This window comes from Megascapheus bottae, chromosome 8 (genome assembly GCF_031878675.1).
Source record: "Megascapheus bottae isolate mThoBot1 chromosome 8, mThoBot2.hap1, whole genome shotgun sequence".
Lineage (NCBI taxonomy): Eukaryota > Metazoa > Chordata > Mammalia > Rodentia > Geomyidae > Megascapheus > Megascapheus bottae.
Window position 1 is genome coordinate 9,668,559 of NC_143516.1, and position 17,472 is coordinate 9,686,030.

General features: G+C 42.6%; 1 protein-coding gene across 1 annotated transcript in view; it reads left to right on the forward strand.

Moving 5' to 3' along the window:
• The window catches only part of Syne1 (spectrin repeat containing nuclear envelope protein 1), a 364,140-nt gene that overhangs the window by 180,518 nt on the left and 166,150 nt on the right, over positions 1-17,472 (forward strand). Inside the window, exons 59-73 of the mRNA XM_090337945.1 lie at positions 44-226; positions 2,458-2,601; positions 2,932-3,087; positions 4,544-4,708; positions 6,172-6,344; positions 6,759-6,912; positions 8,430-8,573; positions 8,771-8,935; positions 10,410-10,727; positions 11,905-12,060; positions 12,190-12,360; positions 13,282-13,608; positions 14,794-14,946; positions 15,300-15,467; positions 15,949-16,125. Of these exons, the coding sequence (XP_090194071.1) occupies positions 44-226; positions 2,458-2,601; positions 2,932-3,087; positions 4,544-4,708; positions 6,172-6,344; positions 6,759-6,912; positions 8,430-8,573; positions 8,771-8,935; positions 10,410-10,727; positions 11,905-12,060; positions 12,190-12,360; positions 13,282-13,608; positions 14,794-14,946; positions 15,300-15,467; positions 15,949-16,125 (2,754 nt within the window). The remainder of the gene's footprint in view (positions 1-43; positions 227-2,457; positions 2,602-2,931; positions 3,088-4,543; positions 4,709-6,171; positions 6,345-6,758; positions 6,913-8,429; positions 8,574-8,770; positions 8,936-10,409; positions 10,728-11,904; positions 12,061-12,189; positions 12,361-13,281; positions 13,609-14,793; positions 14,947-15,299; positions 15,468-15,948; positions 16,126-17,472) is intronic.

A 17,472-nucleotide genomic window follows, 5' to 3' on the forward strand; every position in this document is an offset into this window, starting at 1 on the left:
CCACAGATTATCTTCTGGTAGTTCCTGTCCTATTTCTTTGCAGGAGTTTTTGTCAGAAAGTGAAAATGGACAGCACAAGCTTAACATGATGCTCTCCAAAGCAGAACTTCTGAGCTCTCTGCTGACCAAAGAAAAAGCAAAAAGCATCCAGGCCAAAGCTACAACTTCTAAAGAAGATTGGAAAAATTTCCATTCAAATCTCCACCAGAAGGAATCTACCCTGGAGGTATGATAGAGTCCACCCAAGAGGTATGGTCTATGTAACTCACTGTCGATGGCCATGAACCCTAAGTCACAGGGTCAGTAAATCACAGGACCTTGTAATGGTTTTTGGTCATTGTTCTTAGCAAGGGACTAGTCAATTCATATGCAAATGATAACTGAGATAAGTACCTCCTAACTAAGAGTGTCAACTGAGGTGAAGAGTTAGGTGGCTTCCCCTTAGTGGAGGAAATCCTCACAGATTTGCCCACAGGCTTTCCCAGAGGGAGAACAAGCTTTACATTTTAGCATGGTACTCCATCTTCTGCTTGAGATGTCTCCCATTTGGAGTCTGTGGTAGTAGAATAAAGGCAGATTATAAACGAGGCAGTATCAGGGGGTAGACTGATTGTAGGAGGTAAGTGTGCAAAGACACAATGCTTCTGCCCTTTAATTTCCTCCAGTTAAGTGTAAACATAGCATCAGGCTACAATGCACTAATTTTTTTTTCTACTTTGTATACCAACTCTTCTCTCAGGAGAAAATAGAGAGAAATGGTTGGTCCATGATTTGATGATGACGGTAAGTAATGAGGAAAGAAAATATGATAATAGAGAATTGCTGTTTAGAAAGAGAACTTGGCATTTCCTCGATTCTTTTCCAAGATCAAGCAGCTGGAAGTCCCAATTTACTAAAAGGACAGCCAGAGTGGAGTGCTTGGAATTTCACCCTTCACCCTCTGGGAGTCCTTAGTACGATGTGCCTGAGCTCCCACACGTGGGCTGGGTTATGTACTAATACATACAGTGTTGCTTGCAAGATTATCTTGTTCAAGAAGTGCCACCCGGGAGTTTGGCCTAGTGGTAGAGTGCTTGCCTAGCATGCATGAAGACCCAGGTTTGATTCCTTGGTACCACATACTTAGAAAAAAAGCGAGAAGTGGTGGTGTGGCTTAAGTGGTAGGGCTCTAGGAAACAGTCAAGAAAAAAAAAAGTGCCTCAGAGTAGGGAAGTAGGTTGGGAATGACTTGCTTTGTTAATCTGCCTGTGTTCATGACAGGCATAATCATTTTATTTGATCTATTTCCACTTTTCTACCCTTTTTTCCTAATATGAAGAGATAATAAATGCCCAGAATGAGCTAGGTACTACAAGAATGATACAAGAGAGCTAGTCTCTTGCTGTACCACTGGAAGGCTAAGCAATCTCTAGGGAGAGAGAGACAGTTGTAATATAATATAGATGTGTTCTGGGTTGGGATCCGGTATTCATTGGCAGCTGGCACTGAAGAAATTAAGGAAGGTGCCCAGAGAAGTGATATTTAATGGAACCTTGACACCTAATCATTCTTAGAATTTGCCAAGAGTAACATGAATTTCACATAGAAGAAACTGAATGCACATAGCATGTTATTAGTGCTAACTATGAAATGGGAATGTCAGGAATTTTTTTGATATTGGCATGAAGTTTTGCAAGAAAAACAAGATTAAAGCCAGATAGGAAAATGTCAAACAGTGTAATTTGACCTTGATCCTTAACTGTGAGTTTGAGGTCAGTCTGGGCTACTTAGTGAGCCCTGTCAAAAAGAAGGAAGGAAAGGAGGGAGGGAAGAAAGGAGAAGGGAGGGAGGGAAGGGAAGGAGAAGAATGGACTTAGGCTTAGACAAAACTGTTTAAATTGCTGATGAGTTTTCAAGCATTTCTTTGATTCATATAGAATCATAAGTAACACATTCAAATTCATCTTACTCTAGCTCCTTATAAAGAATAACCCACAGCTGGACACTGGTGGTTTACACCTAAAATCCTAGTTACTCAGAAAACTTAGATCCAGAGAATCATGATTTGAAGCCAGTGTAGGCAGAACAACTTGGGAGAGTATGTCTCCAAAATAACCAGTCAAACACTAGTCTGGAAGCATGGCTCAACTGGTAGAGCTCCAGCTGAGCAAGCAAACTGGGTGGGCACAAGGCCCTGTGTTCAAATACCAAAACCAGAGAAAAAGACAGAGATGGCAGGTACCTTTGCAAAAGTGAAATGGCACCCTACATCACATTATTGTCACACTTCCAAGCAATATCCTCCCCATCTCCCGAATATCTGTGGAAGAAGTCGTAATAATGCCAGTGAGCACATATTTATCTCTTTAATAATCAGAACCAACTTTTTAAGAGACATAACATAAATTATATATGTATCGGCTTTAAATGAATAACTCTGGTCTGGCATCCCTCCCCATTTTATCTAAAACTTGGCAGAATCTAAAGATCCAAATGAAAGACTTCGAAGTAAGTGCAGAGCCTATACAGAACTGGCTGAGCAAAACAGAGAAGCTGGTCCAGGAAAGTAGCAACCGCCTGTATGATCTGCCTGCGAAGAGGAGAGAGCAGCAGAAGCTCCAGGTGATGAGACCAGTCAACTGTGTGATAAACATCCCCATCCCTTCCTCTGCCCATTCAACCTAAGACCACATGCATGCTGGGCACCCTAGAGTTACATGTGACGGCATCTGGAGGCACAGTGCCTCCTTTCCTCTTTCCTGACCAATGAGATGTTTATCTGCCTTTTCTCTGAGATCTGATTGGTTGTCTTCCTGTAGTGCACCACTGTGTGTTGCTTGGAAATTCTCCATCCATCAGAATGTTTTATTTCCCTATCCTTCGAGCCTGAGCTCCGTCTGCCATGTGCTTTTCCCAGCATCTGGATGGTAACTCGCTGCTTGTGCATTTCAGTCTGTCCTTGAGGAAATCCACTGCTATGAGCCTCAGCTCAACAGGCTGAAAGACAAAGCTCGGCAGCTGTGGGAAGGACAAGCTGCCAGCAAGAGCTTTGTGCACAGAGTGTCGCAGCTGTCTTCTCAGTATCTAGCGCTAAGCAATGTAACCAAGGTAACTAACTCCTGCCCTGTGCTGTGTGTGAGTGTGATACCCATGTCTCTAAACTGGTGTTGCCATGGGCTATGCAAGGTGGGCACCCTGACATACCCACAGAGCAGTGACTCCAGGTCGGCTTGAAGTTCAATGTTAGCCCTGTGTTATACCTCAGTGTGGTTCTCTAAAATGGCAAAGGAGGCCTCAGAGACTAAAGGGATTTCCAGTCTCTACTATAACCCTGAATACTCCTGTCAATGTGAAAACACACCCACAATGCTTAAGGATAAGTCAAAATTTAAAGTTTCTGTTCTAAAGAACTTCAGATTGAATTGCACTTGAAAAACATGACTTCACCACAGTTTAAAATTCAGTGAGGTTAATGTTTTTTGAATTTGTCCAAAGTCCATACATTCATGACAATAGTTAAGGATGTGTTGGTTGAAGATTTAACTTCAAATCCTAAAACTGGGCTCAGAATTCATAAAACTGGTGATTCATAAAACTGGTTAAATCTCCTCAAATAGCTTAAAATAAACTAGTGGAATTCCAGAGACCTTATTGAGAACACTTGGCCTGAGTGTTGTCCCTGAGCTTCCTTTTGTTCAAGGCTAGTACTCTGCCATCTGAGCGACAGCTTTATGTCTGGCTTTTGAGGCAGTTTAGTGGAGATAAGAGTCTCACAGACATTTCTGTCTGGGTTGGCTTCAAACCACGATCCACAGATTTCAGCCTCCTGAGTAGCTAGAATTATGGATGTGAGTCAGCAGTGCCCTTCTATGAATCTGTTTTTGATTGAGTCTTTTCTTTCATGTGCCCTCCTCTGTTTTACTGAGATGTTTTTTCTGCTCGTTTGAGTCTTCAGTGAATATTGTTGGGACAGTTACAGTGCAGGTCTTCCTATAGTCTTGTTTGTACTCATGTTTATTCCATGAGGGAGTTAATTTTCTCATTCTTTAGATGATCTGACAGAGCTAAAGTTGATGAGAACAACCCTCTGTTCATTGGTATTTACTCAGATATGCCAGAAGTACTATATTCTCTAATGCTTTAGGAACTGTAAACTATTCTTAAAAAGTCTTCACAAGATAGGATATAGCATGCAGTGAGTGCACCCACTTGTTGATCAAAAGCTAAGACAACTGCGACTGGAATCCAAGGTGAGACATTAGGAAGAGATTTTGCTGAGTTTGAAAATGTTGATTTACATACAAATGTCGAGGAATAGTAAATTACAGTTACTCTGCTCTAGGGCTTACTTAGTTTAGGTCTTTTGTTTTGCTTTTTTTTTTTGCCACTTAGGATTATATCTCATGTGTGGGATGAGTTCAGACTTGAATCTTAATTCTATAGCAAATGGGTGACAGATTTAGTCATTGTAAACCAATCACTGGCTTCCTATGGTGTGTAGCCGTCGGCTCTGCTGGAGGCTCTGTGGAGTGGGTGGCTAGACGTGCATCTCTGTCGTTGCCAGGAGAAGGTATCGAGGCTGGACAGGATTGTGGCCGAGCACCATCAGTTCTCCCTCGGGATGAGGGAATTACAAGACTGGATGACCGATGCGGTTCACATGCTGGACTCCTACTGCCACCCTACATCCGACAAAAGCGTGCTGGACAGCAGGATGCTCAAGCTGGAGGTGTGTGCCCTTAGAGACCTCGGCCTTACGGAACTTGTTGGCTTCACAACGACATCTCAAGCCTTCATCTGCTGGGCCTGGTTATGCACTGCTGTGTCTCTGAGGAATCTCGAAGTGCATTCTGGGAGTGGTAGTCCGAGAGAGTCACTCCTAACCAGACCTGAATTATGTGACCCTAGACTAGGGTCACAGTATAATCAAATACAACCCCGATTAGTTACTTTCTTGATAGCAGGGCGAAGAACATTTTAAATTAGATCACAGCCATGTTTATTTGGGGGAAATACTTTGATGCTGAACTTTATAGAGTTGAAAACATTGTTCATCTTACTCAACTTCTTTGGTTGCTTGGATCTGTCAACTCCTCCCATGCTAAAGAGTCAGTTTCATTGAATTTCTGATGAAAGTAATGAATCTGTGCCCACAGATCTGTCCTTTGTCTCATGGGTGGCCTCTAGCCGATTATGACTATATCTTCACACCAGAAAATCAAAGGTGAATGTAATGTGGCCTTTGTCCTCCAGCATTTCCTTGTCTGAGACCGAGGTTGAAAGACAGGAGACAGTAGCTCAGATGGAGATAGATATGTGTGAGGCTGGTGGAGACACAGGAGTGTGGAGTTAAGAGGCTGACCAATAGCTTGGGAGTTTTTAAGGAAAGCAGAAGACTTGCCTTAGCAGATGAGTGGGCATAGATCTGAGAATGTTGCCACAGAAAGGAAAAAGGAAATGATTAGCAAAAGCCAGAGAAAGAAGTTGCTGAGATCTTGTTTTCTTTTCTTTTTTTTGCAATGGACATGGGGGGCCACATGGGGTGGGTTGTAGGCTGGGGAGAATGTAAGGTCCAGCTTTGGAAAAGAAGTAAGGCTCGGACTTTTAAGGGGAAGCTGCTACCATCTTTATTAGTCTGAGCTGAAATTTCACTCCCATATGATGGAGGCATATATATTGAAACATATATTCGATTTCAACGGAGATGCTGTGCCACTGACCTGAACTTTTTTTTTCCTTTTCTTTTTTTATATGTTTTTTTTATTGTAATTAATAGAAGGGTTACATGATATTTGCCAGATAGATGGTGCATTAATTCCCATACATTGATACCCTTTCACATGTCTTGGTCCCCATTTCCCGCCCCCCAACCCCCACGTGACCTGAACTTTTATAAGCATTTCTTTCTATGACCTTTGAGAATTCATGAATTCTACTATATAATACATTTTCCCCTGTTAAAGCCAGGATAACATATCAGTGAAAGGAAAGAATTCTTAAGAAAAGACTCAAGGTCTACAGGGCCGAATCTCCTTAGAGGCCTCAGGTGCCTCGCTCTTGTCACTCACCAGCAAAACTTCCTGGGGCACGCTGTAGATACTTCATGACACCCTGCTACCTTCAGGATTTCTGGACTGTTTGAAGCCAGGAACAGTAGGTACAATCGAAAGGTCTTCTGTGCTTGCTCTATAGGCCCTGTTGTCAGTGAAGCAGGAGAAAGAGATTCAGATGAAAATGGTAGTGACCAGGGGAGAATACGTGCTGCAGAACACCTCTGCAGAGGGTGCCCCAGCCATTCAGCAGCAGCTGCAGGCTGTGAAGGACATGTGGGCGTCTCTCCTGTCCACGGCGATTCGGTGTAAAAGGTGAGTGCGCTCAATCACACAGGCCAGCCTGTATTGACACATGGTGCCTGTGGACTCTCCTCTCCTCTCCTCTCCTCTCCTCTCCTCTCCTCTCCTCTCCTCTCCTCTCCTCTTCTGTCCTCTCCTCCCCTCCCCTCCCCTCCCCTCCCCTCCCTTCCCCTCTCCTCCCCTCCCCTTCCCTCACTTGCCTACTCTTCCCCTCCTTTTCCCTACCCTCCCCATGTTTCTTTTGTTATTTCTATTTGCTCAAAAGTCAAGAGATAAATATATGTTCAGTAATGTACAGATGCCATGATTAAACTCACATAGATTCCCCAGACCCTCTGCTGGCTGAGGAGAGCAGAATGGCCCCAGGTACAGACGTGGGCCTAGGGCATCACTATGTACTCTCCTGTGCTTTCTGTTCCCCTTCAGTCAACTCGAAGGAGCTCTTTCCAAATGGACAAGTTATCAGGATGATGTGCGGCAGTTCACTGGCTGGATGGACGGGGTGGAGGGAAGCCTGAGCGAATCAGAGAGGCAGCATGCGGAGCTGAGGGAGAAAGTAGCTGCACTGGGAAAAGCCAAGGTCAGAGACCGGGTCAGGCCTCACTGAGCTCTGATGGCATGTGAGGCTTGACTTCTAAAGACTAACACCTTATAAGACCAGAATTCTGTTTGTGCTTATTGTGCGTCTAAACGGCCTTCTCCAAGACAATCACATAAGCCTATGTGATGACCATTTAAAATTTAACCATTTTATAATACGTGTTCATCCCTCCATACTGCTCATCTTAACAAGTCAAACTGATTTCTTTTTGTTACATTTTTCTTTTTGCCAGTCCTGTCCTTGGACTTTCTCAAGGCTTAGCACTCAACCACTTGAGCCTCAGCACCACTTCCAGCTTTTTTCAATGTATGTGGTACCGAGGAATCGAACCCGGGTCTTCATGCATGCTAGGCAAGCACTCTACCACTAGGCCAAACTCCTGGCCCTTTATTACATTTTTTACATTGCCATTTTATTTCCCCACCACCCCGGGCCCACAGTGACATCCCAGCCCCTGTGCATGTTTGGCAGGTACTCTGAGCTATATGGCCACTTTTGAATCTTCATCATCATATCCAGGGATGCTATAACTACCAGAAGCTTTTGCTTAATAATCACTTTAGAGCACATCGTGTAATAAGCCATCATTACCACATTTGCACAGAAATTCTGTGTCTGGTCATTTGGATCATGCCACAATGAACATCTTAAACGAGAACAGATGGACTCTTGCCTCAAAGTCCAGCTGCCAAAAATCCCACTCAATACAGTTAGGAAACAGGCCAGAGATGACAGAAACAATATCTATAATACCAACCAGCTCTCCATTGGAGCAGAATTGGGAGATCATAGTGAACAGCCAGGAGACAGGACATGGAACCTGAGCATGGAGACACATGGCATAGCGTAATGGCGCCTGCACTGGCTCAGGCTTAAATAGATTCAGGGAAGGGTGCAGGGTCACAGGTAACTCCCAGTCCCAGGTACTGGACTTGGAGGCCTAGTAATCTATCACCCAAGTGCCCACCCCTGTTCCCAGGGATTCCGGCACCACCCATCACCTGAGGGAGGGGACTCATCTTCCCTCAGACCTTCATTCTCCATGTGCAAAGCTTTCCTGAGGCAAGCAGAGCCTCAGTCTGCATTCGATGAGTAGCCTTCCTCACTGCTAAGCTGTTGGACACAGGGAGGAGAATTCCCTCTACTTCCTGGGAGGCACTAGGATGTCTGAGATGCCAGCAGCCCCCAGCACCTGGTCAGGTACAGGCATGACTGGACTTCAATACCCTACTTCAAGATCTTTAAGGAGAAATATAAAATATTTACATGGGAATTAGTGACTCAGAAAAAGTTCTGTGCTCAATACAAAACACACAGATATATTGTCAAGTTTGCATTTGTCCAGGTACAAATATGTGTACATTATTAGTGAATGGATTCATAGATGGATGGATTATCTGACATCATTATTAACTCCCCATTAAAGTCTTCTTTTGAGAAGGATAATAGATATGATTGTGCATGAATAACTCTGTCATTCTCAAAAAATGTTCTAGTTATTAAATGAAGAAGTACTAAGTCACAGCAGCCTACTGGAGACCATTGAAGCCAAAGGGGCGGGCATGACAGAGCATTATGTCACCCAGCTAGAATTCCAGGAGCTACAGGATCGATACCACGCGATCAAAGAGAGGGCCAAGGTAGGGCTAGCCCACTGCTCATCCAAAAAGTCTTTGGACCTGTGCTTGTTTAAAAACGTGCTTTTTATTTTCTTAAGTGACATCCTAGTGGAAACAGAACAAAGCAAAATAAATTGTCACATATTCACCCTATCACAACCCTCAGCTAGTATTACAGCATCAGGCTCTCTCTTAATCATCTGAAATGCCAATTGCAGGAAGCAGTAACCAAGGATGAAAAACTTGTTCGCTTGCACCAAGAGTATCAGAGGGACTTAAAGGCATTCGAAGTCTGGCTGGGGCAAGAACAGGAGAAGCTTGAGCGATATTCCATTCTTGAAGGAGATGCCTGCACTCACGAGACAACACTTCGAGATCTTCAGGTAAAGTCTCCTTTATTCAAAAGCAGAGGATTCTTCCCTGTGAACATGGAATTCTTATTTTAACCAATGGGAGGTTACAACAGATTCCTGATACATATTTATATGCATTGAGATCAGCTCTTGCAAGACTTGATCTTAGCGATTTTGTGTCCTTGGAAGTAAATACAAGTTGAGGTCTTTTGGTAGGCATTTGTGTATCTGTGTGCGTCTGTGTGTCTGTGTGCAATACTACTGGGCCTTGAACTCAGGGCCTCATAGTCTAATTTACCTTTTTCTGTTTGAAGCAGCCACTCAACCACTTGAGCCATTTTTTTTTCCTTTTATACTTCCCTGTTTAATTGGAGACAAGTATCTCACAGACTTTCCTGCTCAGGCTTTCTTCCAACCATGACCCTCAGATCTCAGATTTCTGAGTAGCCAAGATTGCAGGAATGAACCACCAGCACCCATCTTTTGGTAGGCAATGTGAATCACCAGAACTGGCTCTCTCGGGAAATGCTTTCAGCTATTAGGATGGCCCCTGATAGGAGCAACTAGTGACCTAACTTATATTGTTGATGGATACATTTGCCTGTGTCCTGAAAGATAAGCTTTGATGTGAGATACCACAGCGGGAGTCAATAAAGTGTGACACAATGTTAAGTCAAACTGCTCAGGGTACCTTACGCCTATGGTTATGACTCCTATTCCCGCTGCTGATGATACAGTTCCAGGAGCAGAGTTCTAGGAAAGGAAATTAAATGAGCTAGAGAAAAGGTTGTGCTCAAGTAGCAGGCTGCAATGTGGGACAAGATGGCAGACACAGTGGGGAGGTTGGTCTAGCCAATTGCCCTCTTCACTCATTTAGCACTTACAATACAACGTGAAAGCTGTGGGCAGCAGATGAGAAGAATACATGTTTGTCCTGGCACATGCCACATGATTTTTAGGTCTTATATGTCACCTGGGCCACAGGTGCCCCACTCCTGCAAGATGGTAGATGGTAAATCTGTATAAAACCATTTACCAACATCCTTAATTATATGATTTTTCTTTTCTTTTAAAATAAGATTTGGTCACACTGACGATTGTAGGGTAAATCCACGGAGGTGAACTTTTGGCAGAGGAAATATATTTATACCTGGGCTTCTCTTTGGTGTGATAACCCATCCTTGCAGATTTGCATTCTTGGTATCCTCCAAATCTAATTGGATTGGTCCACAGCATTCCTATTAGTCCATCCCTGGAAAAGGATCTGTCCTTACCAAAAGAGGATCCATTGTTCCTATCTTTGTGGCCCTGAGATCTTGGATGTCAAAGCAATAAGTGTTGGGCTTCTCCAGAAGATTATGAGCTGTACTAAGTCTCAGTTATGTCTTACCATAGGGAAGAATAAAATAGTACTACCTTAATAGGAAGTACAAGCTGCCTCAGTTGGCTGACTGTGCAGCGTGAACCATAGGTAAAATATTACAGCCATGCCTTTTCCCTGAAGGAGCTGCAGGTACACTGTGCAGAGGGACAGGCGCTGCTCAACTCAGTGCTGCATACCAGAGAAGATGTGATTCCATGGGGCATCCCACAGGCAGAGGACCGGAGCCTGGAGTCACTCCGGCAGGACTGGCAGACTTACCAGCACAAACTGTCGGAGACCCGGATGCATTTCAACAATGTGGTGAATAAACTGAGGCTCATGGAGCAGAAGTTCCAGCAGGTAGATGAATGGCTCACAAAAATGGAAGAGAAAGTTAGCGTCAGGAAAGAACGGCAGTCTAACCGGGCGACCAAGGAGATACAGCTACATCAGATGAAGGTACTTCTCATGAAATTCTGACCCTCTTCAAATAGGTGCTTAGCTTACGTGCTTTGCTTCATTGCAATATTTGATTTTTGCCAGATGTTGATGGCTCATGCCTGTAATACTAACTCAGGAGGCTGAGCTCTGGGGATCACAGTTTGAAGCCAGCCCAGACAGAAAAGTCAGTAAGACTTTTACCTCTAATTAAGTATCAACTAAGCCAGAAGTAGAACACTAGTCTTGAGTGCAAAAAGCTCATGGTCATCAGCCAGCCTTTGAGTTCAAGCCCAAGATTGGCACAAAAAATTAATTTTTCTAAGGCTTACATTTGAGAAGATTGCTTTCTGCTTGTCTAAGAAAGTTAAAATAAGTAAAATGATTTGAATAGAACAGTCTATAATAGCTCAATATTTTGCATTTTTATTCACTATTGCCTGCTACTTGGTAAAAATACATAAATAATAGCAATATCATTATTTAAATTACATTTCTAATATATAGTTTTTTAAATTTGATGCATTAAAATAATACTTCATAATTATTATATAACTTTGAGTTTTGTGCATTTCTCTATGCTCATATCCACAATAATTCACAGGAAATTTTTTCCATTTTTCACTAATTTAGAAACTGTTCCAAAGCACAGGTAAAACATATATTTCAATTTTTTTTGTTGTTATTGTTGGTTGTGGGCCTTGAACTCTGTGCCTGGGTGCTGTCTCTGAGCTCTTCAGCTCAAGGCTGAAGCACTAGCTCTAGTACTAGCTCTAGCACTTGAGTCACAGTGCCACCTCTGGTTTTCTGGTGGTTACATTGGAGATATAAGATTCTTACAGACTTTTTGTGCCCGGGGTTGGCTTTGAACTGTGATCCTTAGATTTCAGCCTCATGAGTAGGATTACAGGCATGAGCCACTGGCTGGAGTCTGGCAATGTATCAATTTTTTTTAAAGTTTTTAACCTGAGTACCCCAGAAAAATTTCCAGATTGATAACCACTCAGTTTTCGTACTGTTTTGCTATAGGATAATTTTTAAAGTATAAAGTACTCAGTTATATATGACACCTTTTCAAAACCATATTTTGGTCTAATGATATTTCAGACATAAATATTGTATTGAGAAGGTGCATATGATATTTGTCTCCCTCAAGAATGAGTAGGGGTTGAGTCTTTGCCTCTTTCCTTCATTTCAGAAATGGCATGAAGAAGTGTCTGCACACAGAGATGAAGTTGAAGAAGTGGGAACCAGAACCCAGGAGATACTAGACGAGAGTCATGTCAACAGCAGAATGGGCATCCAGGCTACCCAGCTCACCTCCAGATACCAGGCCCTGCTTCTCCAAGTGCTGGTGAGAGGACCACCTGCGCTCATGGAGTCCAGCTGGCCTCAGCAGGCCAAAGGCATAGACACCTGGTGGTCCACCAACACCCCGACGTGGGATTTCATTCACAGTTCAATTTTCTCCTTATTTTCATAGGAGCAAATCAAGTTCTTGGAAGAGGAGATTCAGAGTTTGGAGGAATCTGAACTGGCCCTCAGTTCCTATTCTGACTGGTACAGCTCTACTCAAAAGAATTTCAAGAATGTGGCTACTCAGATTGATAGAGTAGATAAAGTGTTGATGGGGAAAAAACTGAAGACCATGGAGGTGAGCATACAACCATTCCTGTTGCACGTGCAACACCTGTCCTCCCCTGGCTCTTCATTCCTCATGTAGATCCTGTAAGCTGTCTGTTCATCCTGATGCCATGTGACCAGTGAGCCCCAGCTTCTCAGTTCTCTCTCTCTCTCTCGAGAGGGGGGGGGCAGTTGTGGGGCTTTGAATTCAGAACCTAACCGCTGTCCTTGGGCTTTGTCAAGGCTAGAGCTCTACCATTTGAGACACAGCACCTTTTCCAACTTTCTCTATGTATGTGGTACCGAGGAATCGAACCTGGGTCTTTGTATATGCCAAGCAAGCACTCTACCACTAGGCCAAACTTCCGGCCCTTCACTCCAAATATTGTTAACAGCTCTTCCAGGCCAGAGCTAGCTTCTGCCTGTGTGTCATCTGAATGGCTTAAGCACAGGTGCCCATGACATCTTAACATGAGAATGTTTGACATTTAGATATGAAGAGGAAAAAAGTCCAAATCCTCTCTCTAGCCTGTGCCTTAACAAAGAGTTGTGAATCATGATCTGGAGCTGGTGGCACACAGCTACAATTATATACACTTGGGAGGTGGAGTTAGAGGGATCTCATGGTGACAATATCATTGGCAAAAGCGTGAGATGCTATCTTAGAAAGAAAGTGAGAGCACGCAGGTCAGCAGTCCGGGGCAGAGTGCTTGCCTAGCAAGACTCATAATCCAGATGTCTAGAGAGAAGTCTGTAATGTAGAAATGATATATTTACCAAGACTTTTCAACTATCGGTTGACGTTTAAAAAAAAAAGTATTTCTGATTCCTGTCAAGGTCAGGCCTAGAAATAACTGTACAAGGTTTTCTGAAAGGGAAACATACCTTAAAAATGAGACTTAAAAAGAAATAAATAGAATTATAGTTGTTTATTTTGTGCTCTCTTTCTCAGGTTTTGTTAAAAGACATGGAGAGAGGCCAAAGTTTACTGAAATCAGCCCGAGAGAAAGGAGAGAGGGCTATGAAATTCTTGGAGGAGGACGAGGCTGAGACACTAAGCAGGGAGATCCACGGTCATATGGAGAAGCTGGGGGAACTGACCAGCACTGTCCGGAAAGAGCACATGACCCTGGAGAAAGGTCTTCATTTAGCCAAGGAATTCTCTGATAAATGGAAAGCCCTGACTCGGTGGCTCTCCGAGCACCAGGACATCCTTCGTAATCCTGAAGAACCCAAGATGGAATTATACGAGAAGAAAGCTCAGCTATCGAAATACAAGGTAGTCCCTGGCTGCCGATGGGAAGGTGCCTGTGGGGGTCCTGAGGGGACACACTAGGAGGGAGATGACTCAGGCAGGCTGTCACTTATTTTGTCTTACACAAACCTGTTCTCTAATACTCTGACCTAGGAAGGACTGATTTGGCAAACTAGATTCACTACCGTTGAATTATTTACCCCGGCAGGGAAAATATCCCCAAATTGTTATCAATTCAGACCTTTCCCCAACAGTATGGTATAGATTTATCCATCTCCTGGATATTCTTCTTGCCATCAGGATCCTGTACCATATTGCGCTCACCACCCATCTTTGGGTGTCCAAGGCCTAGAATGATACATTAAAAATGAGGTGCAATAATGATTGAAAGGCAGTAAATTCGAATTGACCAATAATAGCTGAACAGCTTAGAAATAAATACTAAAGAATAAATACTAATGTCCATACTGGTATACATGGTATGGAGATTTTATCTGCTAGAATTTTTGAAGCACTATCTAAGCATATGTTAGATCGCCTGTGTTTTAAGTGGACCAAAATGATAGTGGTAGTCACGGCAGTGCCGCTGGTGATACCCAATTTTTGTTTCTGCCAGAAGCTTGCGCAAGCACCTCCAACCAATCTCTATTTCCAGGCTTTGCCTCCTTCCTTGCCAAGCTTGGCAGCTTATCTTTGAAGATGCCACATCTTCCCAACCCCCAACCAAATTCCTGATCTACTTAAGTAGTATTTTTATCTTAACACAGCAAGATGCTAGCTGGAATTTATCTCCTTAAGGCCATATCTTATTCAAGCCGAAACATACTCTTATGACTCCAGAATCAAAAGAGAGTGGGCTCTCTCTATTTTTTGTTGAGATTTACTTATCTCTGTTGAAAGGAATGGAGTAGAAAGCAGAACCATCAACTGTGTCATATTTAGCCAACGGGATTCTGCTTCCTATTTTCTTTCCCACATAGTAAAGAGCTATGTGACTACTTTCCTGGTAAAGCTTATTTTAAAAGTGTATTAGCTACCCTAGCCATTCTGTGCATTTAGTGCTTTTTAGTTACTAATTCAGAAAATACATGCTAGATCTTTTTTGGAGGTCTGTTGTATTGTGCATGCCCCAGGCATCTGTATATTCATCTTGTAAGCTCTCTCTGTGTTTTATTCTTTTTGTTGTTGTCGTGGTTTTTATCATTTTAGTCACTGCAACAAATAATGTTGTCCCATGAGCCATTGGTCAACTCAGTGCGAGAGAAGGGGGAAGCGCTTTTGGAATTGGTGCACAGTGCCACTTTAAGAGACAAAGTGGACAAACTGCAGAGTGACTACCAGGACCTCTGCAGCATGGGGAAGGTAAGAAGAAATCTGAGGTTTAGACACAGTAAAGTCCTGACTCCTTTTACTCTGTCAGTTTTAAGGACTGAATGGAGTCTTTATTTTTCCTGTGAGCAGATGGGTATGTAAATGACATGAAAAAAATATCCCTTCATTTCCATTGCTCTTCTATTTGTTTCATTTTTACTTGTTGCTATGTATTGAATCTGGAGCCTTGTACATGCCCAGCACAAACTCACGGACTGTACTTCTGCTTGATTCCATTTGTTTTGGGCCATAAATAATCCTATCTGTGCATTCTGAAACTCAGCAGTATGTTTGAGTAGGTTATTTGGTGCATACCACCTCTAATGGTCACCTGATTTTACAAGGAACGTGTCCTCAGTCTGGAGGCGAAAGTCAAAGACCACGAAGACTACAACAGTGAGCTTCAAGAGGTAGAAAAATGGCTGCTGCAGGTGTCTGGCAGGCTTGTGGCACCTGATCTTCTGGAAACAAGCAGCTTGGAGACAATTACCCAGCAGCTAGCTCACCACAAGGTGAGATGTCTGCTCTGTGAGCAGAATTGACCATGCTGCCTGTGTGTGTGTGTGTGTGAGTGTGTGTGCATGGGAGAGTGTGTGTACACACATGTGAGTACATACACATGTGTGCCTGTGAATGTGTGTGTGCACGCATGTCTGCAAGTGTTGCAACTCTAGGTTTTGATGCACAGAGTCTGGTTGTATAACCCTGGATAGCCTTGAACTCACAATCTTCTGTCTTTGCGCTTGAATTCTAGCATTACAGGCACAAACAACCGCACCCAACCCCACATTCCCCCAACATGAAACTCTTCCTTGAGGAATATCCCTCTTTTCCAGTATTTTGTCAATATGTGACCACAATAAATTGAAAACACTTCCAAAAAAAACAAGAGAAGAATTGGACTGTGAAGTTGTTGATCTTTGTCTGTTTGATGACTAGTTGCTTCCACACTGACGTGGATTTGTGGGAAGTCTGAATCTGTTTTATTTGCAGGCAATAATGGAGGAGATTGCTGGTTTTGAAGACCGTTTAAACAGCCTTAAGGAGAAAGGGGACACTCTGATTGGACAGTGTGCTGACCACCTGCAGGCAAAGCTGAGACAGAGTGTACAAGCTCACCTGCAAGGCGCAGGGGACAGCTACTCAGCCATCTGCAGCACTGCCCAGAGGGTGAGCATTCTAGAACCTTCTAGAACCTTCACTCACTGTGATGAGTGAGAGAAAAGTTGGTCCAGTCTGGAGGTTTCCAAAAATAGTCTGCAGGATCATCCTGTTTTGTAGCCAGAGGCAGATTTCACAATCAACGTGAATGCAAAGGAGGAGGCCAAATCTTTGGTGTGACTAAATTTCACATACTCAGTTTTATCCAACCCCTTTCCTCAGTGAACAGATGGTAGGAAAATGTTTTTAAGATTGTTTTGATTGTTTTTAATTATTGCACACCATGGAAATATTTTTCTAATTTTCCTCTTATTCTTTAGCAATTAAAATAAATGTATTTTTCAATCTTCCCAAGCATCTTTTAAACAACTTTGTATAGTCTAGTCTCTATTCTAATACTTTGATGCATTCATATAGAAATTGAGAAGAGTCAGTATCAGTAATAGGAAGATTTCCATTGAAATGAAATCCTTAATGATAGAAATAAATTTAAGGCAAGTAAAACATCTTTTTAATAAAAACTTAGCATGTGAATTGCCTTATATTATTCAAGAACTATAAATGTTATCTTAGAAAGTTTGATAAGTTTTTGAAGATTGTTTATGTTCTATTTTGTTCACTTGTGCCATTACTAGGACTTAAACTCAGGGCCTTGATGCTGTCCCTTAGCTTTTTTGTGTGTTCAAGCCTGGTGTTCTACCACTTGAGCCATAGCTCTACTTCTGGCTTTTGAAGATTCTGATTAATTGGAGATGAATATCTTGGATTGATCTTCCCTGGGGTAGCTTTGAACTGTGATTGTCAGCTCTCAGTCTCCTGAGTATTTTAGGAGTATAGGCATGTGCCAGTGATGCCCATGCATTTTTGACTGGGCTGCAGAGAATGGTCTTCATTGGTTATTTTCAAATGAGTCCTATGTGATATAAAATTATCGGATATAGCACTTTACCTTCCAAATGTTACTTTAAAAGAGGGAAAAATCACAAGAGGAAAAGAAGAGAGAAGACAAAACATTACTGTGCATGGATCATTCATCTGCTGAACCAACAAATTGCCAGCTTATGTCTGCACTGCAGGCTTTCTTTTCTATGTATTTGAATTGTGGGGCTATGACTTAAAGTGTTTTAGGAGAGACATTAGTAAACGTTGGAAAGACCAAAGTAATTGTAAAAAAATCATCAAAAAATATCAAAAGCAGATGAGACTCTAAGAACATAGATGCACACGAAATTCTCAAAAACAATAGAGAACAAAAATCATTCTGTCTTGTTCTGGAGTAGAACAAGCATAAAAGGAGTGGGCTCAGCATCAGAGAAAAATGGTGAGCTTGACAGATGTCCAAGAAAAGCAATGTTC